The sequence below is a fragment of the Dromaius novaehollandiae genome, chromosome Z, assembly GCF_036370855.1.
Source record: "Dromaius novaehollandiae isolate bDroNov1 chromosome Z, bDroNov1.hap1, whole genome shotgun sequence".
Lineage (NCBI taxonomy): Eukaryota > Metazoa > Chordata > Aves > Casuariiformes > Dromaiidae > Dromaius > Dromaius novaehollandiae.
Window position 1 is genome coordinate 7149374 of NC_088132.1, and position 24813 is coordinate 7174186.

The 24813-nt window shown below is 37.9% G+C and overlaps 1 protein-coding gene across 4 annotated transcripts in view; it reads left to right on the plus strand.

Moving 5' to 3' along the window:
- The window catches only part of LOC112983408 (histone-arginine methyltransferase CARM1-like), a 78479-nt gene that overhangs the window by 27218 nt on the left and 26448 nt on the right, over window positions 1-24813 (plus strand). For all 4 annotated transcript variants that reach the window (XM_064502069.1, XM_064502068.1, XM_064502070.1 and 1 more), the window contains 3 exons: window positions 11365-11471; window positions 11662-11766; window positions 20490-20600. In XM_064502069.1, coding sequence (XP_064358139.1) covers window positions 11365-11471; window positions 11662-11766; window positions 20490-20600 — 323 coding nt within the window. The remainder of the gene's footprint in view (window positions 1-11364; window positions 11472-11661; window positions 11767-20489; window positions 20601-24813) is intronic.

Genomic DNA, 24813 nt, shown 5'->3' on the forward strand with positions numbered 1-24813 from the left:
GTATATAAAAATACATAAAAATTATGCTGTAATTCAAAAAGTTGCAGAGAAAACATTCTCCTTTGTGATTTGTTAAAAGTGTTAATTATGAAAATGTGCTGTAAAAGCTTTAGGTTTTTGAAGGTTTCTTTGTCTTTCGTGAAGGTAGGGGGAGATGAGTAGTAAGGATGGAGGAGAGAGAAATTCATGCCCTGCTTGTGCCCATGCAGAGAACTGCTGCTCTGCCTCCAGCATTTAGACACTCATAAACCATAGACTGTATCTTCTGTTTCCTGCTAAACATATGTTAAACATCTGAGTAGGACCAAGCAGCCCATAACAGTGAAAGTTAGTAGCCTACAGGCTTCTCTTTCAGAAACAAAGATCATTTATCTGGAACAGATCAACCAACCAGTCTGTGACTTACCTGTGGCAGACGTGGTATGTAGTTCTCTACTCCTGGGTAGAAATGCCCTGCTTAATTTAGCAGAGAATTAGTTGACGAGCATAGGAGGACTTGTTCTTTCAGTATTGTGGTAGAATGCAGATTCCTTTCTTGTCTTACAAACTTAACCTTGGACTCCAGCCACTTGCGTAGTGAGTCTAGGTGCTGGACATGCCAATAGTTGTCTCTAGGTGGCATTTTACTAGCACAACTCTCCTTAAAAATTTTTGGCCAGCTCTAATAATTTGTGCCACCTACATAGAAGCACAGTACAGGAAAAAGAAAAATGTACTATTTATGTTACACTTCTTTTAGGTATATATTATTTGTGGATCTCCGTGTATAAAATTGAAATAGAGACATACGTGTGCGTGTGTGTATGTATATATATGAAATACATTATATATAGTCATTTCATATATGTAAACTGTATTGTTACTGCAGTATCATTTAAGCAAAGGTACATGGTATAGCTTATGGCGAATTTTTTTTCCCAGGTATCATTTCAGCATAATAGCATATGATTTCACTAGCAGGTAGTGCAATCCACAAGGAGCAAATCTGTAGAACAGAACATTCAGTGCCAGGGGTCTGATATGCAATCTGTTCTCATTTGGGGAAGGAGGAAAGAATAGAGGGCATGTTTACTTTGGGCTAGATCTAGTTTGGTCACATAGATTTAGTGCTCATTTACTGTTGGAGTGCATTAGGTTTACTTCTGGAGTGCATGTTTTGGGTTAATTTCATCTGGAAGGAGTCCTGTTAGTATATACTGAGACTACTCTGTCCTGCAAACCAGAGAACAGGAAGTGGGGACAGCTAGTTGATATGCTTCAAAAATGTATTCTTGATCTAATGTAAGATACTGATACAGGTGCACCCTGGAAAAATTCAGAAGTCTGGTGGTGAGGTACAGCTACATAGGCTTACTCCATTGGAATATTCACTTTGGGTTTTGAAACTCGTATGTAGTTTACACATGGCTCACCTTGAAAAAGTTCCTACAGTTACACGTTATAAGACTGGTTATGTTTTAGAATGTTGCTATTTGAAGATCCAGTTTTGATTGTTTAGATATTTCAGTTGTTCTAAAAAAAAAAAGTTAAAATATATTTTAAATGTACATTTTACAAATGTTTGCTTTTCATATTCCAGATGCTGGGGCCTCAGCTCCCCATTAAATCCATACATAAATACTCTTTGAAGGCTGGGAGTGCACCCACTGACTGCAGTTAAACTATTCAGCAGTTTTAACTTAAGAATCCGTATCAAATAATGAGATCCATGAAGTAACAGTCCAGTGTTATTCTGCAGTTGCTTGCTAGTCTCTGTTGAAAGTAATGATTTTGTTTTTCACCAATGCTAAAAAAAAGAAGAGTCTGGCTGACCTAAAGCTGCTTTTATTTTAGTTGATTTATAATGCAGTTAAATTCACAAGTGTCTTTAATATTGTATCTTGAAACTTGGAGGGTTTTATTGAATGAAGAAAAAGGTGCAGTGTTTTGAGAAGAGAACATACATGACACATATGACTGTACTTGCAACTCTGCGATTAAAAGTGATCTTCAAATCTAGCATTCCAGCATCTTGTCTGAGAAGAGAGTAGGAAGTTCTACTACTGATATGACATCTTCAAAAATCCAGAAGGGCTTTATTTTAAGCAACACTGCATGCACAGCTGTCATCCCTAACTTCTTAACTTCTGGGACAGAGGCTTTGGCTCTGTGTTGTACTCCAGTTTCTGCATTGCTGGACAGTTGCAAAATTGCTCTAAGCTTTGTAGGTGCTTTCCGTAAGTTAATTCATTCATGTGGGTGTCTCAAAAACTGGATGGGCTTTGGAAGTAAACAGCTATCAGTTTGACCTGTTCAGCTTCCAAAGAATTGAGTGTCTGGTAATAATTTCCCAGGTTGTGTTTGGAGTTGAGAGCTATGGTGTACAGGAACAAGCACCTGTGAATTGATCTTGAAGACTGCTGTTCTGTTTGCACATCTGAAGAGTGAAGGCTGCCACTGCAACACCTTCTGTTGTATCCATATCTGTTAGTCTTGCTGTTCAGACCTCCGGGTTTGCTATCATTCGTGCATGATGTTCGCCACCGTTGTAGTGGCAGATCATCACGGACGATCCAGTTTTTGATCCAAGTAGAGGCTGTCATTCAGAACTGTTTTGTAGTGTTTTGGGCTGACTCACTGCCTGTTTTCAAGGTAGTAAGATATAAAAAGCTCAAGACCTAACCACTTCTGGCACAATTTTCAGTACCTTTTGTTTCTCCAGACTTTCCTTGAACGTTTCTATAGGAATGTTTTTAGCATTAGTGTTTCAAAGTACTGTTTGATGCTGATTGCTGGGAGGAGAAATTAAGATAGCTGGAAAAAGGTCATTCTCTTCCCCCCACTTTCTAACTAACTTGTAATGTTCTATTGTTTTTGTTGGAATTATTCTGGGCTATTTCTTTGCTAGGTAATGTTGGTGTTTGACTTTTCAAGTGTGATCTGGTAATTTTATTTTCTTTCCTTATGTAGGCACATAATTTAGCATATTTTTCCCACAGCTTTAGAAAAATATAATTATGTATGAGATTTTAAATTTTTAGATTTTCTACTCAGATTCAGTGCCATAAATAAGATACTTAATCTTTCTTCAACTCACAGCCTCTGTTTTCACTGCTAGGTCTGGCTGCCTACAAATTTCAATACAGGGGTATTCTGTGGTAATTCTGTGTTGGAGGTGGCAGCATGTTTGTATGAGGAATATGTCCGGTCATTCTGAATGTTTAAAAATTAATTTAAGTTCTAATGTCCTGTGTTCTGGTAAGAATGGAGAAGATTTTGGGGGCGATAATTTCCTGTTTAAAATAAACACTACTTCATTCCAGTAAGGCAAGGTGTCAGAAAATACTGTCAATATCTTGAAAACGAATAGCCGCTAATTCTGTTACCAGATGGTGCTTGCATGTGAAGCACCTCTGTGCCCCCCACTTCAGAAGCATCTCTACCTAAGCATTGCTAAACGCTGAGCAAAAGAGACCCTTAATATATAGTGACTTTCAGCGTTGTGGCCGTTCACAATCAGAAGAGACAAGCAGAGAACCTAAATCAAGTGTATCTATCTCAGTGTATCCGTTTCATCCAATCATACTGTGCTGAGTCCAATAGTCTTCCTTCACTAAAGCCTAATTTATGTTCTGAGGAAGTGCCTTTACATAAAAATCATCCATTCTTCTGAGGAAGAATAAAATAAACTAGGAAATATTAGATCTTTTATTTACAAGTTCCAAAATTATGGTATAATTTAAACAGTCTTGTTTGAAATACCACAATAATTCATACAATCATTCTGTAAATTTGGCCGCAGCTTTAATACCCATTTCTCTTTCTCTGTTGTCAAATCCATTTTTTATGGTTGTTGTGAGGATAGTGAAGTGTTTAAATTTAGATACTTTACAATGCCACTTTACCAATCATGACTCACTCTTTTGGTAACATTTTTTAGCGTGAGATTGACACAGTGGGGGAAGCTTTCGCATCTGCTAGTTCACATTACTTTGGAGTGTGGTTGCAGCTTGAAATTAAAGGTACTCCTTTAATATCCTTCTTGATGATAACTGCTTTATGAATTTGGCTTCATTGTTTTACTTTAGATGTGAGTCACTCGCTAATGGATGGAAAGTTATATTAAAATAAAATAGATTTCAGTTAGAATGTACAAGACATTAGTTTGGAGGTGGTAAAGTATTTTGCTTTCTGTGTACCAAAGAAAGCATGCATTACTGATGTTAAAAACAATATAAAAGATTTTTGCCTTGGGAAAAGTATGATTCAGAAAACTAATAATGAGATTTGGAACGTGTCATCCAGTTACTGATGCTGAATGACAAAATGCTATCAGTTATGTTTCATGAAAAACACACAAGTGATTAAGTCCCCTGTGTGTTAATGTTTACTGACTGAATTTCTAAGCATCAGGTCCTCTTCTGCTGATGCTGGAAATGATTCACCCACTAGTGAGTTTGGGACAAAACCATTTCCAGCGCAGAAATCCAGAATAATAAAGAAGTTTAGAAGAACACTGGAGAAATTGACTCATGAAGAAGCATTGCTATAAATGATCTAGTTTTCAAATTTTGATTTAATATTCTGTCAGTCACAACAAAATGAAATATTAGTAAATTAAGTGTTGAAATGAACATCTGAATTCTGTTAGTCTAATCTGCTGTGTTTATGGCTATGAAAAGCTCTATATCTATTTGAAAGGTAATTATATAGAGAAAAAAATCTCTAAGTTAAATGCAGTCAAACTGATGTAAACCCAAGGATATCTGGGAGCTTTTTCTTTTGAGTCTGTGTGGTGAAATGCTCCGTAATTTTACTAGGTTATTTGCAATAGGCATCACTGTGAATTTCTGAAGCCTAATACGTGTTGCTGAATGAAAACAAAAGGTTTTTTTTCCTCATTTGGAAATATTACTCTTACCTCAGACATCTTGGAAAGTGATCAAGCCTTGATAAGCTCGCTGTATTTTTACTGCAAATTTCTACTGTTTTGCAATGTGGAGATTTTTTTCATTTGGATATTGGGCAGCTCTGTTGTTCCAAATGGAAGTGTGCCCCTCAAGTATTAATAAAAGACAGGCCGACTGGCCTGATCATTTGCTACAGTCTTGTGAGAAGTTACGGGCTTCTTTGCTTTCCTTTTTTCCAAACATAGATCGAAGTTATGACTGTACACCTTTCATAAATCCTAGAGCAAACTTACTGCTAAATATAAGTACTTCATTTTAATGGTAGCCTGCAGATGATAATACAAAGCAGTGTGAAAACAGCACTTCTCCATTGCTGTAATGTTAATAACCATTGGTCAGACAGGGTCCCCCACCCCCCTTTTCTCCCCCAGCACCCTTCCAGGTGCAATACTGGAGCCTCCTATTCCACCCTCTTCCCCTTCTGAATAATGAGCAATTCCAGTCATTTTAAGTAGACGGGTGAAGTGCACTATGTTAATATTTTGTGTTTGTGTATGTGTCTTCTGCTGTGAGGATAAGCAACTCACAAAGAGAAATCAGCAGTCTGCTCATGCAGAGTGCAGCCATTTGAGTGATGTTATACGAGGACTTGGGGTATGTATGAAAGTGCCTGCAGGAAGTGCTGCAGAGTTCTGGGGCTCCCGATGCACAGGATACGCAAGATGCAGAACTCTCTGGAAAAATACTCCTGTTGGCTTCGGTCACAGGAATCAGTTTTAGGTGGTCTTTGTTCAGTTCCCAGTTGGGTTTAAGTATAGTACAATAGTCTTTGTGATACGTAAGTACAGTACAATAGTCTTTGTAATATGTCCCTGATAAGTTATCAAACTGTACAACATGAGTTTAATGTCCAACAATAAATGTTAGTTAGTTGAGGTACGCAGCTGGTCAAATCTTGAAGGTCAAATGCCTCCGTTTTTCAACAAAATACAGTTTTTCTTTCAAGGCAAAAGTGTTCAGATGTTATTTGGAAAAAAAAGTGGAAGAATAAGAAACAAATCAAAATCTTAACAAATCTGACTTTCAAATAAAATGTTTGAAAGTTACATTTTCTTTTTTATGTTCTGTGAAATTATTTGCAAGAGAAGACTTTTTTTTTTCTAAAGAAGATCCCTGAAAAAGCACTTCAGCATACAAGTGTGAGAGTCTCTTTCATGGCCTTCTCAACGGCTAAGAAAAGGAGAAACTGACGCTTTTGTTCTGAAAGCTAATAATGGAATCTGTAAAACATGTTTTCCTCCAGAGGAACATTTATTATAGGGTAAGCTAGAGTACAAACTGGGAATTTTTTTTGCAGTTCCTTGGTAACTGCCTATGTGAATGTTTTTATCACATGATGTATAATAAATATGAGGAAGCTTACTTCTCATTGGAAGGAGATGTAGTTATTGTGGGGTAAGAGCTTGCACACAGGTAATTACTGAGAGTACTTAATGAGCTTAATCAGTTTGCAAGATTGTTTTTTATTCATGACTTTTTAAAACTGGGATTGTTTGACTGGCTGTGTTTGTTTATGTGTTTTTCTGCTTTATGGACCTTAGAATACAAGCTTGAGTTCTTTTAAAGGTGAACTTTTGATCCAGTTAAACTGCAGTTGTTTTAAAAACGCTTTATTTCAGTAAGTAAAATACACAGATTTAACTGCTGTGTTATGCTTACTCCAGTCACTGCAGCTCATGTAGGTGCACTCAAACAAGCTTTACAGTGGCTGGCAGGAAGATTTGTAGGAGTCCAGCCTCTGCAGCACATGGTCCAGCACAGGCTACACAGCTCAAATACGCACTCAGCACTTGCAATCTATTCCACCCTGCTGGAAATAAACTGGTGTCCAGATGGGATAATATAAACTAGATTAGGCTACATGTCTATAGTGTTCTTCTTTCCCGGTATTCTTTATGAACAACATCCAGATAAGGCTCCTGATACTGAAAAGACAGTAAATATGTCTGCATACCATTCTTCTCAAGAACATTGTTATTCTTGTTGGAGTTGTTATTGGAAGTTTTACAGTGTGTGGGAAGGAGTAAATGCATTGCATTTGAAAGCCTTGACTCAGTAATTTACCACTATTACAATATGGCTATAGCACTTACAAAGTTTTGAGAGTTTTTTCTACCTGTTGGCGGAAAACTTTAGATTGATCTAAGTGAATGGGGAGAGGGGAGAACAGGAATTTGTTTTTCAGTCAGTGAAAATTGTAAGGTATTTCCTTGAAGATAACCAAGACCATGCAAGAGCATTTAGTGACATCTTCCCAACCTGTTGGTTTCCCAGAGAATAAAGCAAAAGAAATAGTTTTGAGGGTGGAAAGAAGAAGGCTTTGTGTGGCATCAAGAAGATAATAGAAGGAATCTCTGACAGGACTGGATTAGCAGGCTCTTAGAATTGTGACACTGTAGGTACTACATTCAGATTAGTATGTAACACCATTCAGTAAAAACCCATTGTAATGGGATTTACTTTGCAGATGATGATAGAAGATCTGAAGAGGCTACCTGATAGTTCCTTGAAATGAGAAAATCAATTCCTTACAGCCTCAAAGGACCAGATGCAGAGAGTGCTAGAACCTCAAGGAAGGATATAGGGCTGAGGATTAATGAGAAATATTCTTTAGCTGTTCTTGGAAAATGCTTTGCTGATTTTTGGTTCTGTATGTTTGACTCTTGGCTGCAAAACAAGGAGTTTCAAAGCAGATGATCTACCAGTATTCCAGTCTGCCTGTGAGCCTAAGTACTTTTGGTGTGGATTCTTTTCCTGTCCCCTTCCACTTTTAAATAAAGAATGAAATCCGTTTTCACAAAGGCTAGGACCATTTCTGGAAATACTTGTATGTATGACAGATTAAATTCCCAGCTTCTTAGGAAGGTCAGAATTAAATTTCATTAAGCACCTTGGTCAATGTGCAACTGAAGCCATGTTTCATATCACAGGCAGGAAGTATGAGTTAACAAAAGAAGTTCCTTTATAGAGAATATGAGAGGATACAAGCTTAGTGTGTTTGTTTGCACAAGCAAATGGAGAGAAGACAGGTTATTGTGAACATTTGTGGTATAGAAGTTAGACTGGAGCGGAATGCTTTACTTTCTCCTGAGACAGTCAACTAAAGAAAGAAGCATTGTGTTCCTTGTCCATGTTAAAGAAACCAGAACTATGTCTCTTTTCTATAGTAGATTGGACTTATATGGGAGAATTTATGAAAGCTTCACAATGTATCATTTTTCAGTTTATTTCATATGCCCATGTTGTGTGCAGAGTGTTCACAACAGCTTATTTCATTTTTCTCCAAAAACAACTAAAAGTTCATTATTTGGCTGCTTACCCTAACAGTCACAAATGAATATGTATCTGAATTCTCAGATAAGATTTGAAACTGGCGGCAACTGTTACGAATAATTCCTAGATAATTTGCATAGCCTAAGAGATTTCCCTTTAGAATCTTTGACTTTTTAAAGGCATGCATTCAGAAATTGTTTTCTTGCATGTACTCTGTTTGGAAGATTTTAAGGGCATCTGAGGTCCATTCTGAAAGACTGTGAAGAAACTTCGAGGGCCTCCCATTATTTATTTCTGTTTTGATATACTCTCCAACTCAATGAGTATTAGTGTTGTAATTTACCAGCATTGTGGAGAGCTCCACCTGCAAACATCTTATTTGCGTATAGAGAAGTATCATGTCACAAGTAAATCATACTTATGTCATAAAATCATAGAACAATTCAGTTGGAAGGGATCTTCCAGCCATATGGTCCAGCCCCTCACTCACAGCAGGGTCAGCCCCAGGTTGCTCAGAGTTGTGCATTGAAAGGTCTTGAAAACCTCCAAGGATGGAGACTGCACAACCTCACTGGGTAACATCTTGCAATTTTTCTTACACTGTGTTTGTTTTGAAATCCATTCTCTTTCATGGACATCAAAGATGTTCTTCTGAATGTTAATCAAAACTGCCAAAAAGTCTCTGCGGAAGTGTAAAAATAATACTGTGCATGAAGAGTGACTATAGAAAAGAAAGGAGACAAGCATGTTGCTGAACCTGTTACATCATCCCTAACCTTCAGATAGGAAAAATATGGGAGAAGCTTAAGATAATGGGTGATTGCTGGAAAAGATCTCCAATATCCAGTGTTCTTTCTATTGTTGTCTCTTCGTGCAATGAAGTAACAGAGGGACTTGTCTTTTTAGGCTGTTTTCTGTCTTTACCATCAGAAAACTGGCGCTGGCTGCACTTTGGGCCTCTCTTCATCCCTTGTCATGAGCCAGTCACTTACTGTGACATTCTGCAACTCATCCTTATTGTGTTGGAGTGAAAAGGGGATGCTGATGGCGTTTGCACATTTTCATGACATTTTACTATTACTTCTGCAATTCATAAGCAATAGCAATTCAGAAGCAATTTCAAATCCCCAGATCACCCCAAACTGAGAGGCTTAATATGACATCTTCTTCTCGCTGGAGTTGAAAGGCCAGAAATAAGAGTGGAACTTTCTCCCACGTAGAAATGGCAGGAGAATCTTCTGCATGGTGGCAGCAGATCAGTTCCCTAGCAGATTTCCTCAGCAGCTGAACCTTATTGGAATAAATGGGTGAACTGTGTTTTACAGCTTCTGCCACACATACGGTTGTCTGCTGGCGTAAGGTTAAAGTGAGTTGTTCATTCACAGTAAGCTAGTGCTTCTCAGAGCTACTGCTCCAGGCTTTCAACATGCTGATTTTGTTGTATCCATTAGACGGTGCATAATTTCAGCTGAGAGACATTACTTATTCCAGGAGGCTTAAGAGTGGATTTCATTATGTTTAGTCTAGCTTCTGGTTGCCCAGACATTCAAGGGACTGTGTCCTTAATTGATTTGGACTTCTCTGAGGAAGTATGACTATTTTGTCACTTTTTCAGTGCTAAATTCTTAGAGTGAAACAATGCATGACTGCCTGAAAGGTGGAGCTTTTTCCATCCAGTCTTCAGATTGTAATGATTTCTAGCTGAGCAAAGACTAGAAGGCTTGGATAACAACAACAGCAGTTTGTCAAGTTTTTACCAAATTCTAAATCTTTTAGATTTAGAATCTTATTTATCATACACTTTTATGAAGGATTTAAAATTTTCTGCTGTGGATCTCTCTCAACTTCCTACTCAAACTGTTTTGACTGACTAAAGAGTAAAGCCACTGAATTCAAAATTACTTTATTCATGACTTTCCAGGGACTATGCTTATGTACATTTCTGTAAATATGGGTCTTTGTTTTCATTCTCAGGCAGCTTGAAATTGAGGTTGCCCTGGTTTCCAAAGCTAGAAGGAAAGCCGTCTTTTGAAGGAATTGCCATCGTTTACCTCTCTTCCTTTTGCAAAAGTCAGCTTTCTGCAGTGGAAAAGGACCAGTACAACCAAATCTCTGTTTTCAGGATATCAGAATTTCCTAAAATCATGAAGGAAATTCTTTTCCTTGATTACTGTATTGATATGTTAGTTTTACTAATTAGTTGTGCTTTTCAAAGGCACTCCTTGTTTCAAAAGGGGTCTGAATTATTTTCAAATGATTAGAACGCTTAGCAGGTACTTCCCAATGCACATACTTTTATGCTTCAGGCACTTGCTATTTTCATTTGGAATTCTGAACTGTGTAGGAGTTTCCTGTCTCTCTGGTTATTAGCACAGTGTAATTTGACTTCTTTGTCTTCTCTTGTCTTCATATGAACAGAAGATACAAGACTTTCATCCTTTATTTTATTGTTGTCATACATATTATTCTCCCCCCATAGACACTTTTTTGTCCTACTTCTTGTTCTAGATACGGTCTCCACTGATTCAGTGCTTTTTAGGCCCACCTGAATTTTCCGGTTACTTGTCTAATTCCAAAAATTATTATGTCTACAGAAGCCAAAATATTCTTATTCTGGGTTTTTTAGCTATACTGCTTCAAAAGAAAGATGCATGGTCCTCAGCCTGACTTTTTAGGTCAGTTAACTTGGATTAATTCTAGGCTGTAAATCTCCTAGCTCAAATCCGTGCATCTCATAATACTTCTAGATAGTTCTCTGTGTTGAGCGTGAGTTAGTAGAAATTAACCCAAAGCAGTATGTTGAGGCTTATGTTCAGGCATTCCTCTGTTAGAGTTCACCATCACAGATATCTACTGTATTTTGCTGATCATAATGGAGGATCCTTGGCAAAAGCTTTGCATATGTCCAGGTTCTCTGTGAAAACAACTTCAGATGCTGTTCAGGTCTTTGCGTCAACCCTTCTTTGTTTAATGAAATTTGAAACTGTTTACCGTATATTTATGAACACTGTAAGCTAAATGAAGCATTTATCTGAAGTCTTACTGAATGTGTTCCTACCTTGTCACTGCATAACATTTGTTCTGTTGTACTCTGCTAGTGTTGCTTTGCTACATTTGTGTGTCTCCTGTTTTTCTTTTCCAGAATACAGCACATTTTCAAATGCATTGAAGAGATGCTGTAACCAAAAGAAGGAAGACTCTGTGTTCAGTCAGCGAACAGATGAAGCATCTGCAGCTCAGTATTTTCAGGTAATGAAACTGTTCAGTGCCAGTTTGTGGAATCTAAGTTACAGTTGTTTTCCTGACTTTTGTCACCAGGTCATTTAGGAAGATAGCTCATTTTTTTTCAATGAGCGGTCAGACCCTTGGTGATTTAAGAACAGGAAAGATTGATGGGCTTTATCTGTCCTCTGTTTTTCCCCTTCTCCTTTCCTTTTAGTTTTATGGCTGTCTATCTCAACAACAGAATATGATGCAGGATTTTGTGAGGACGGCCACATATCACAGCGCTATCCTACAGAACCACATAGATTTTAAAGACAAGGTAAGCTCTATTAACAATTTTAAATATTCCAGTATCCTGATTAGGCTTTAAACTTCATATTGAACAACACTGATCGGACTGCAGCCTTTTCTCACCTGAGATTTTGTGCATGAGTATACTAACTTGTGTGTGTTTTATGTTTGCAATGTCATTGTCAAATACGTGGATGATAACGCATGATGCTGATGGTACACTATACATCCTAGGATGAATGGTCCAGAATGCGGATCCAAACACGAGTTACAAATTCCTCTGCTGTCCTCTGTGTACAGTCAGGGAACCAGATAATTCCTCGCTTTATAACTGTTAACATTCCCATTTGACGTCTTAGGGCTTATACACAAAGTGAGTTTCTTAACTGTCAACTGTGTAACTGCTATTGTGTCTCATAGCCTCTTGCAAATACCTGCAAAAGTATTCTAATTTACATCTCTTTCTTTGAGGCTACACTGAATGTCTTGCCACCTTGCAGTTGTTACAGATTAAGCGAGCACATAGTTGGCTGCTGTGACTCCGTCTATATGTGGCAGTGAGCTGGAAGGAATGCAGGAACTTTTGCTTATGACTTCAGATGCATAGACTCATCTCCAGTATGCATTTATACATCCTGAAAACTACTATAATTAATATAATGACCATTTTTGTTGCTTGATTTAATACTTTGCCTCTTACATTTTCCAGACCAGACACTTTGGAGAAAGACACAAGAAAACTTACACTGAGAAGATGTAGGATAACCTTTCTCCCAGTCATTTTCCAGTTGTAGTTTGTTAGGCTTCTTGAAATCCAAAGCATAGGGCTTAGTATCTTATGCAAAGCTTTTACTTTCTGTTTTTTTTTTTTTTCCTTCAATTGAATTTAGTTGCACTAACTCTAGCAACTTTCTTGACCATATTCAGGTCCTGTCCCCTTGTGCACTTCTGTCTCTTCCTATCCTTAATGATATTTATAGCAAAAAGATTCTGTAATATAATGGTACATTATGTGGAAATATATCTTTATCTTTAATTCCTAATATCTTTTATTCTTTAATAAGATTTGTCAACTTTCTAATTCTGTCATTTTGTTTTTATGTTATGAGGTGAAGGAGGATTCATGTTCCCAGTTGACTTTCTTTATATTATTCCTCCATTGTGTGAATTTTTGTCATCTCTTCTTCCTTGTCCTCTCTTCTTATCCCATCTTCTGGGGTCAGCATTCCCAGTCCTCTCAGTCTTTTTCTATAAGAAGAAATTGCCTGTGCGCTCTTGCCATTCTTACTGGTTTTTTTTCAGAGCCACCATTAATTCTGCTGCACCTGTTTTGAGAAGGATTGACAGGAGTTATACATAGTGGTGCAGGCAAATCAATACGACTGATTTGTATTACGGAATTTGGACATCTTAGTTATTCTTTTTTCTGTTTCTTAGAAATCTGGACTTTTCTTTTTTCCCTCTAACTGCATCTGTCTATTCAGAGAACATTTAGAACTTGGAAAGTATGTGAGTTCAGATTTCCTAAAAGTGTATTTATCAGCACAGAATTGAATTTATCTTAGTACTGTCCAGTCACCTAGCTTTCTAGGTCTCTCTGCTCTTGAGTAACCTAACTTTGTGTCATCAGCAGGTCTTGCTATGACACTCCTCTAACACTCATTCCTTTTAAAAAATAAAAATTTTTAATGAAAATACTAAAAATAAAAAATATTAGGGACACGGGACCTTATGTAAGCACATAGTTTATAAGTGGTATCCTGGCAGCCCGGTAGGAATGTTTGCGAGGTTTCAAAACGGCAGCCGAGACAATGAGATCTGTGCTTGTCATGTCCAGGCAGGTAACAGCAAACAAAAAATCTGGAGCGATGCAACATTTTTTTTTAAATCTTTTTTGTCATTTCTCTTCCCTTCCCTCTCTCCTTTTTCTCTTCCCTTCCCTCTCTCCTTTTTCTCTTCCCTTCCCTCTCTCCTTTTTCTCTTCCCTTCCCTCTCTCCTTTTTCTCTTCCCTTCCCTCTCTCCTTTTTCTCTTCCCTTCCCTCTCTCCTTTTTCTCTTCCCTTCCCTCTCTCCTTTTTCTCTTCCCTTCCCTCTCTCCTTTTTCTCTTCCCTTCCCTCTCTCCTTTTTCTCTTCCCTTCCCTCTCTCCTTTTTCTCTTCCCTTCCCTCTCTCCTTTTTCTCTTCCCTTCCCTCTCTCCTTTTTCTGTATGCACTGGCTTCTGACTTGAACTCACACATGTACAAGTGGCTTTACTACATCACATCAGAAAAAGGACTTTAAAATCATATAAGCAAATATTGAACAAAACATTCCCTTTAATGCATAACATTTACAGCCAAAATGAGGAGAGCTGTAAGTATGAAATTTATCTGAATTGCTTGAAGAGTCTTTCATTTTAGCTATTCATTATGTTAAGTGACAAATTAAAATGTAACTGATGGTGTCTCTCTGCCCTGTGACATTGGCAAACTATGCTTCTTTACAAGCTGTACTTAAATACTTACCTTTGTAGCACTAAAACAAATGGTCTTTAGAATCCATAATTTCTTTTGGGCCTGAGACAATCCTGATATCCTATTTAATTCAATAAGGTTAGTAAACTAGTGATGTGCACAGGGCTGCTCCAGTTTGTGTTAGGGATCAAAATCAGACCCCAGATCAAGTGGTATTGGATGATACCAGCTGGGTAAGTGGAACTATTGTGTCATTAATGGATTGAATTTTGTACTAGAATATGTAACAGTAAATTTATGATCAAAGAAATAGCAAAGAAAAAAGGATTTTATTTGCCATTGGCGTCTTGTCAGTTAGGATGCTCACACATTACAGTGCTAAACATGGATTTATGTCTGCAGGTAACATATATCTGTTTCATTTTTGTACCTGTGGTAAGGGGTTCAGGTTTTGCACATTCTTTCCCTCTTTAGACAATCTTGCTGCTGTGCAGCGCTGCTTGCCTTTGCTCTTGGTTTATTTATTTTCCCAACTGTTGGAGCTGCCTTGGCTTCTCTTCAGTATACCTAATAGTAAGACTATTACAGTCTGAGTGTAGCTGGCCACCCACCTAGGAAATTATCTTTCTCTTTCCTGATTTGTTTTCAAAATGGCAATTTTCAGAACAAATGTGGCTGAAAATATAGAGCTAGATACCTTGTAGCAAAATGGTTTCCCATGAGAACCTCAGAATCCCATTCTGCTGAGAATTTAGCTGGCTGTCTTAGAAATATTGCAACTATGTTTATCTTGCATTCAGAAAATGTAAGGTAGACAAATGTCTAATGGTGTCAATGAAGAGACAAAAAAGACAAAAGAGATGTAATTATTTTTATACTTCCATTCATGGGAAGAGGTTTCATTCAACTGATATTTGACTGATTGTTTCCTACCTGCTCTGCCTTTCTTTGCCATACTTCATTACCTTTGCTGCCTCCTTCCCTAAATTCCTGAATAATTTGTTAGAAGGAAGTTTAATTTCTTGCAGTAAGTGGATTTTTGGTATAATTTTTTTTCTTATTCTAGGCTTTGTTTTTGAAAAAAAATCTTTGTGAGAAAGTGCAGCAGGTGATCTGAGTTAAGCTGAACAAAATTAATTCTCGACCTCTTGAGAGCGTTCTTAGTGATGCATTCAAACACATTCTGTCTATCAAAGGTAAAATACTTCAGAACCGTCTGCTGGGATTGACCATTTAATGTTAATGGAAGAACCGATTTAGAGTGTAATGTGTCTGAAGTTGGATTCTAATCCTTACTGTCATCCTTACTTAAAAGAAGTTTCCTTAGAGCTTTCACTAAGTTTTCTTAGTAAAACTTTGTCTTAGATTTTGAACTCTTATAGAGCCAACAGGGTGAGTTCAAAGGGTTTTAATTAGTTATATTGAAGAAAAGGCCCCAAAATAAATTTTACAGTAGCCGTGCATAACGCAATTTCAAACTGAGTACAGGCAGTGAGACATTTCTAGTTTTTTGCAAATAAGTCTGAGGTTCCTGAACCTTTTGTGTTTTTCTGTTTGTTTGTTTGTTTTTTCTCTTTCATAATCTATTTATAAATAGTTTACTTAAAAGCATCAGCATTGCTCCAGTGATTCTGGATGAAGGGTCATGGAAAGTAACCATTCACACAGAGCAGTCAAAGGCACATGTTAAAAAAAAATTAGTATATTGTTCTCTCTATATGTTCCTGCTAATATATACTAATTCTGGATGATAAATGTAGTTACCGGTTTTTGGTATTTCAGCCTTTCTGCTTTTAGTTTTATGGCTTTGCTCTGTGCTGTTTTGGTCTGTTCCCCCACCCCTCTTATTCAATAGTCCTTTTGCAAGCACTTGGGCATGCAAGCATGTTTCCACTTCTGAGTAGCTCCCATTAAACTCACTTTGGAAAGTTACTCAACTGTGTAGGTGAAAGCAGGAGCTGTGATTAGAGGGATATGGCATTGGTTCTTCCCAGCTGTCTGATTTTTGATAATTAGTCAAGTAGCTGCATTCACATTTCAAAGTAGATGCTGAAGTATGTATAGCTTACCACCTTTGCCATCAACATAAATAATACCATCATTACCCAACTATCTATTACTTTATCTTAAAATTCTACTTTTCTCTTTAGAAATAAGCATGCTAGTTCCATGTATTTATATTTCTCAGCACTTTTTCATAGTGAATGCTCTTACAGTTCTATTAAAATGCTCTTACTAGTGTTAAGAGGGAGGTGAGAGGAAGCAACTTATTCTGTAGGAGGTGCTGGTGATTACAGTAATGCCATTTGGGGATCAGGCTGTGCTGTTGAGAGTTCATTGAACCACAGAATGATTTAATTTGGAAAGGACCTCTGGAGATGTCTAGTCCAAACCTTGCATTTTGAATGTATCCAAGGATGGAGATTCCACAGCCTCTGTGGGTTAACCTTGCTTGACCACCATCATGGTGAAAAAGATTTCCTGTGTATCTGTTGGAATTTCCAGTCTTACAATTACCTCCTGTCCTACAGGACACTGGGTGTTGCCTTCACTGTATGTCATATCACTGTGTGTCTGGTTTTGTTTTTCCTGTACCCTCCAACTAGGCAGATGAAGACAGCAATAAGCGCTCCCCCTAGCATGTCTTGTCTTAAGCTAGACAAACATTTCTCTCAAGCTTCTCTTCGTATGTCCTGTCCTTCAGCCCCCTAACCAACTCGGGGGACCTCTATTGGACTTGCTTCAAAATGTCAATATCTTTTTTGACATGGGGAGCCCAAAACTAGACAGAGATCTCCAGATATTGTCTCACAAGCACATGTGTTCACTTTCCCAGACTTCTGCTGACTACAGTCTTGTGGTTGGCCTTCTTGGCTGCAAGGGATGATGCATATTCAACTTGTTGTCTAGCAGAACCCCTAAGTCTTTTTTTAGAAAGCTACTTACCAGCTGGTCAGCCCCAGCCTGTAGTATTGCATGGTGTTCAAGCGAAGATGCAAGACTGGCCATTTTTGGTGCTTGCAAGGTTCCTGTCAGTCAATTTCTTGACAGCTGTAGCAGATGTCTACCACAATATCACCTGTATCCCTAACCTGTGTCCTCTTATCCCTACCCATAAGCTCTTAACTGGCTCATTGTCCATTCCAAAGTGAAGCTGCATGCACACAAATCATTCCTTTGCATGCAGCACAACCCCCCTCCTGACCTTGCCAGCCTGTTCTTTCTGAACAGCCTGTAGCCATCCATGACAGCATGAGCTGTGAAAGCTGTCCCACCATGTCTCTGTAATCCCAGTGAAATCATAGCTGTGCATCTGTTCATGGACTTCTGATTCCTCCTGTTTGCTTCCCTTGCTGCATGTGTTTGTGGACATGCATCTCCGGTGGCCCCTCTGTCATGTTGCTTTCACAAAAGGAGCATGGGACCCTTTCCTGTTCTGTTGTCTCCTGGACACTTCCTCATGCCTTTCATGCCTTCACCTCTCTTCAGGCTATCATAATCTCCCACAGCATGGACCTAGTTTTTCATCCTCCTTTACTATGTTGAAAACCTGATGGCAAAGATGCTCTTGCCCCATTTTTCAGATGGATCTTGTGTCCCCAGCAATCCCAGTTCCTCAAGAGGGTCCTGTCATCCTAAAAGCCATAGTCCTGCATGGCCAGGAGAGGTTAGATTACTCCTACTTTCTCTCTCACTGGCAGGATTGAGGAGATACCACCTGGCTCCCGTGGGACCTGGGTCCCATGTGCTTCACCCTCAACCCCAGAGACTCTAAAGTCACCCTTGATACACACAAGAGAGTATCATTGGTGTGTACATGGATGAGGGACAATTGGTAATAAGTAGTCCAAGGGCCAGCGGGGCTTAAGCATTCCCTGCCTAACATCCTAGATCTGGGCCTTTGATGTGAAGGAAGCCTCCCAAGATAGCATGTCAGATCAGCAGATGACTCAGACCCCTGCAGAAGGGAATTCCTAGTGACCATTACCACCTCTTCCTTTTGGTGTGGACCCTTGCTTCAGACTCAGCTGGCTTCCATTCTGTCTTGGGAGTGTCTGTTCTCCACATATTTGAGCATACACTCTGGCTGTTTCTCCTTCCTTGCACTGTGTGGTTTGGGCTTTTTCCTTTGAAAAGTCCCTGTGAAGATCCTGTCCATCTACTGTTCGGCCTCCCTGATGTTTTGCAGTCTACTCCTGTCCTCGCACAGCCCATTTTATCCTGAAAAGAAATATTGCAATTCAGTTGTACCACCTGCTGACATAGACGTAGGTACAATGTAAGAAATGGCATCGGAAGCAGATCCAATGCAAAAAAAACCAAAAAACCAAAAAAAACCCCAAAAACCAAAAAAACTTCTCCACTAGATTTATAATGCCGAACTTGAAAAGTTGACTCTTCCTTCTAACTTCCACATATGCAGAGAGAAAGCCTTATAATATTTGTGGTTCCCCCTGGACATTGAGAAATAGCCTGTCAGACCTTCTGTCAGTCCTGTGGTTCAATTAAATTGGCCTGGACGTATTTTCTTCCTCCCCACTTTCTTACCCAACTGCTGTTCTGAAGAGTTAGTTCCTCTGGGCATGGGAGCGTATTCCAATACCTGCCAAAGCACAGAGAGGAAAACTGGATCTGTGACAGCCTGTCATCTGTGATATAAAAAACGAGCTTAATAAAATCTTTCACTAGGAAAGAAAGTATGAATAAAGGGAAGGTTCTGGCTCCTACGCCCAGCTTGAAACTATGTGCAGTAACAGAAGCAATGTTAATTTATTTTGCATTGGAGTAGCTCTGTAACACAGATCCATACCATCTACAACAGATTCAAACCATGTGTGTTGGACTGAATTCTGTAGTGTGTAACCTACGTGTCATGTAAAGTGAGTTTTTGGGAGTAGAATGTGCTCTTACTTCTGAGAGGTTTTTCTGCCAAAACTATTTTGTTGAAGTTTGCAGTCTTTTTCTCTCTGCTTTTAAAGGCTGGTAGGCAGTGTGCATCATAGGGGAAATTGGGACATAGAGGGGACAGAGAGTAGGGGAAGCTGATGGTATACTTAGCTGTGGTATTCACTTTGAATCCATATTATATTTAAGCTCTGGATTTGACTCTGATTGGATCAAGGCTGTAGTTCAGTTTCGTAGTTGAAGTGCTTTGAAATCTTACGAGGTTCCAGTTCCAGGTGACATAAATTGTCTAATATTTGCTTCTGAATTTCACGTCTTGGTTTGAAATCACATGAGAATTTCAGCTGCAGGATTTGCAGAGTTTTGGCTTCTTGTTTTTGGCCATGTACATCACCATAAGAGGATCAAACATAGATGAAAAGCTTGTTCCGTGAGACTTTTCTCACAGCAGGTATTAAAATTTGAGGGAGCAAGGTACTGATACTAGATCAGATCTGTTGTGCAGGGTGAAGAGCGTGCTTTGCATCAAATTGATTAGGCTTCTCATCTTAACCATTTTTCCGAGCAGTTAGCCTCTTTCTGTCTACGTACTCATGGCCTCTGCAGTGGTGTGTTGAGCAACGTGTACAGTGGTGGCTGCTGTAGAACGAAGCTAGTGCTATAGGATTATCTGGACTGTTGAAATGGGCACTGGCTTTGCTAGAATAGCTAACAGCAGAGGTACATACTGGAACTGCAGAGTTTCAACACACTGAAACAAAAATTTTGACCTTTTGAAACATTTTAGCCAACATTTTGGCTTGCAACAGGTGAACATCTTGGCTAACGGGGAAAGTGAGGCCTTGGGATTTGTATGCGATTGAGGGACTACAACAGATGCTGCATCCAACAAAGCATTAAAGGTACAATATTGTTGTCAGCAAAGAGAAACAATATTTGAACAAAGATATAGTTCAGTTTTATCGAAGATACTTCCACATCAAGGAGTGATTTTTCATTCAAAAAGACGTGGTTCTGTACTCCTTCAAAGAATTATTATAGTCTTGGCTTCCCTCGCTCCTCAGGGCATTGAGGCTAAGGTCAGTGTTTACATTTTTCTCCTAAAGAAACTTTGGTATAAAAACCTATTTCCTCTGTGTCACACACATTTACAAATATCTGTGAATCAACAATCTTTTAAAAGTATGCTTTTCCTGCTAGAATAAGATTAAGGAGATTAACACTCTTCAGTACGAAGCTTTTTCTGGTGTCATAGTATAATTTGTAAAATTCAGGCATAATATCACACTTACTAAACTCAGGGTTTAGCTGTGAAAATTTTCTTACTCAAAATAGCTGTCAGGAAGTGACTTCTCATAATTTTGTTTCTTTGGTCTTCCTTTTGTTTTCAAGGTGGTCCTAGATGTTGGCTGCGGATCAGGAATCCTTTCATTTTTTGCAGTGCAGGCGGGAGCTAGAAAAGTCTATGCAGTTGAAGCCAGTGCAGTGGCAAAATATGCAGAGGTAAGTGTTTTGTTTGAATGAAGTGTCAAAATGATGTAGTGTGAAAGCACGAGCGATCTAGAACTCTGCATTGAATAGCTTAATGCTGAAGATTTCAGTTCAACTTGCCTAAGAAGTCAGGTGTAAGTGCCAGCACTTTTTAGAAGATAATTTTTGAAGGGGTTCTAAATCTTAGAATGTATCGAATAAACCATATGATGTTTGTTTCTGTAAAAAGCTGTGAACATACTTAACTGTGACTAGACATTTTATCTTCAGAAGCAAAAAAAAAATTTTTTAAACCAGATGTTGTTTCACAGGTTCTGTGCAAAAATACTTAGGTGTTCTTTTCGTAAGTCTCTGAGATCTGTGTGATCAACCAGTTGATTGAGTTTCCTGCTAAGTGTGACTAGTCAGCTCTTTCAGCCTTCATAGGAAACAGTGTGTTTTGGGGTCTAAAAAATGTATTTGAAGAATGCTCTTATTTTTAAAAGATAATTTTTTAACATTTTTTAATGAAGTATTCTAATATGATTCAAAGCATTTTAACCACTTAAAGTAACATTTGATAACGAAGTGTCTTAGGAAAAGTCCACTTCCTAAAAAATGGTAATCCTAAGCAATAGCAACAGCAAAAATCTCTGTGTTTTCTCACAGTCAGCAGTGTGTGCTTATTTAGATGAACATTTAAATGCTTGAGAAGCAGCGTGAGCATATTACTTCAAATTTTGCCAGCACTGACCACCTCCATCTGAGTTTTAAATATGTGGAAGAGAGGGAAAAGTGGCAAAGTGGAGGTTTCTTAATCCCCTATTTAGAAAAAGTTGCTTTATCTAGATGTTATTTTCTCTTTTTGCTTTACTAATTTAGAACATTAATGTTGATGGACAGTACTGAGAGTCAATAATTCCTCTAAGCTTTAACAAGAGTACGCAGCAGATCAGTGAAAATTCCTCCTGTATGTCCTAATACAGCAATCCAGCGTTGCCCTCAGTGAAAGCTGGTGAACACCAGTTGGCAGCTATAACAATGTGAAGTAGATGCTAGAAATTAGGAGAATGTGTTTGGATCTTAAAGAAGCAAATGTAGATATTAGACATTTTTATTTCTCTCAGGATAGAAATACTTACTAGTATATAAAGTCTTCGCATTCTTTTTTGCATTTTGCAGGTCTTTCATTGCAACTGTAATATAATGTCTCTATAATCTCCCTATATATATTTTATATTCATTTATATATTGAATAAAAATATTTCAACACTGAAATCTCTTGGATTTTGCTAAGATATGTATAAATTATTACAATATAAATTTCAACTGATGAATTTCATACAATCAGTTTGTCTTCCCCCCTCATTTATGTTGCTGTTGACGAGTGGTTGATAATTATGTATGTGTTACTTTTATAACCAGCTAGGATGTACTAGCCTGACTCAGGAGATACGTACTGCAAGAACATTTCTATCCTTTTATGATAATTTGGATAAATAGAAAAAAATCTTCCTAATTAAAGAGAAAGCTTCTCCTGATATCTGTCATTTTGTCAGACTCATCCAAAGCATTAAAAAAGGTAAACATACAGAATGGTGGGCTGTCTGTCTGAGGGATGAGTGGAGGGTGATTCTTTCTTTACTAAGGATTTTGTGGATAGATACAGTTTGTCAAATGTCTTTGTTTCATGAAGAACGGAAGTTTTATTTATGAAAACATAATAAAAAGACCGAAAGAGAAATTGCTTGTCCTATCAAGTAGGTGAGCTTAGTGTACATATGTTTTAACCTGTTGGTCACAGTCTTGAATGTGATTTGAAGCCCAAAGTAAGAAAAGTCACTAGCTGTGAAAAAGTATATGCTGCATCTGTAGTCTGTCAGATACTGTATGTATTTATGAGAGTATATAAATGTGAGTAGAATAACTGGCAGCTTACTAGTAGAGAAACAGCATGAATTCATTGGTTTTAGAAATTAAATTGCTCTTCCCCTGGGGTGAATGCAATGCTAATCTACTTAAAACTACAGTTTAAGAGAAGAAATAAAGAACATTATACAGCTATAGATACTGGGGAATACCAGCTGAAGTGAAAGCAATTACCCAGGTTCTCAGTTTGATAATTCATAGATGAGTAATCATTTCCCCCTCTTCTTTTCCCCAAGATGAGATTCAATTTTCAGAAGAAAAAGCACAGAATCATGTAGTCATAATTTCTTATGAAAAACCTTTTCACTCTCATAAACTCTATGGCAAGTCAGCTGATCTGTTAGCACATAATATGTTTTAAGAGTTTAGGTTTATTTAATAAAAAAATGCTTAACTGGATAAGTTAGTTCAATGCTTTTATTGCATACTGTAGACACTAATTATAGAATTCTAGTATTCCACAATGGAATTTCATTGTAAATTAGCATCGTCTATCCAGTATCTGGATTATGAGAAGAGCATTACTTTCTGTCCATTTCTTCTCTCGTTTCTGCTTGAATTTGTTGTATTTGCCATTTCAGCTATGTGTTATATATCCTGTTGAAGGTGGGATTGACAAGTCATGTTCCCTTTTTTGTTTTTTCCATTTTAATACAAAGTGTATGAATCCATTATAACAATCTACTGACTGAAGAGAAATTATGAACTGTGCAACTGCATTTAAGCTGTGCACATTAATGCTGTAGTATTTCACTGGGAGATATGTTGGTTTTAAAGTAGATTCCTTTTTATGGTTATAAGTTTATATAGAAAGAATGATATATATAAAAAAAGCACTATAGTGCAAATACCAGAAATCAAATGTCTATATGACAGTGTTGAAGACCGTGTATTGTGTACAAATGTACAACAGTAGAATATCAGGAAAGGTTGTTAGAGGGAAAATTCGTAGCAGCTGCTGTAATAGGGAACATACTGCCTCAGTCACTCATTTGTTTTGTGTATTTGCTGAAGAGTATTTCAAGTCTATGTCACTGAGTTCTGTGCAGTAGTTGGGTGGCTTTTTCACTAGTTAGCAATTTAATTTGCTTGCCTTTTCATTTTCTCTTCCAGCCTTATTAAACTGTTCAGAAAAGCTGGAGAGACATTAGTTTCTTTCTGATGGTGGTAGATATGTGTTACATAACTCCAGTGAAGTTCATACAGATATACTTTAGACAAACTCTATTTTCATTTGAACTAAAAATGACAAGAGAGAGATAATTTATGATATATATAGAAGTGCAACTCAATATTACAGTCCAAGGAATTTAGTTTTCTCCCTCCAGTACTTTTGACATTTCTCTACACAGAAAAGAATAGCATTTAAGGGAGTTCTCAGTATTATTGTACACTTTTATGTCAGTCTTGTCAACATCCTGGAAATTGTTTATTCAGTAATGTCACGCAGAAGTAATAGTTTCACCTTGGCATTTATCTATCTGAGATTGACCTGCTGTCTTTTCTCCTACTTTGAAAATTTGAAAAGGAGAGAGAAATCCCATGTACCTTTGGAGATGGTTATTGTGAATGTGCATCAGTTTTTCTTCTGCCCTGTGACCCCATGCCTTACATATGCAACTGCTGGCAGCTGGATCCTGCCACATGCAGTCTGTGACAGAGAAGGAAATTTGAAGTAGGCCTGGCCTAACAAAAGTTTGTGGTGGGGAGGAAATTCTTCATAGTGAATGCAGTTAGTGGTGCATGCAGGGGGATGTGAGATGAAAGCAATCTCAGTCTGCTACTTTCACTGTTACAGTAAATCTATTGCCAAAAAAAAAAGGGTGTGGGAGGGGCAAGAAGAAATAAGGCTACAAGTAACTAACTGGTGCTGGTGGTTTTGTCTAAACATGAAATGTGCTTCTAAGCAACTTATGTAGGAACAAGGAACATTGCCAGACTGGAAAAAATATGTGTGTATAGCACTTGAATAAAGAGCTACTGTGCATGAAAAAAACTTGATTGTGCTGAGGATGTGAGCTAGTGATGGTATCATTAAAACACAAAATTATCCATGGTGAAAGGCTTTGCTCTCTGTTTTAGTATCAGAAATGGATAGTAAGTAGCTATATTTAAGACCGCTATTTTCTCTGTTGCCCTGACTGAACATTAGGGGAAAAAAAAATAAAATCAGCCTTGGGTAGACTCTGTGATTGCTCCTGTGAGCGTGCTTATAGACTCACTCTCCCTCCAACACACCTTCAGGAATTTAGAAAGGCATTTAACATGAGCTGGGGGCAGGTACTTTTGCAAAAATTCTTTCCCAGCCACTGCAATG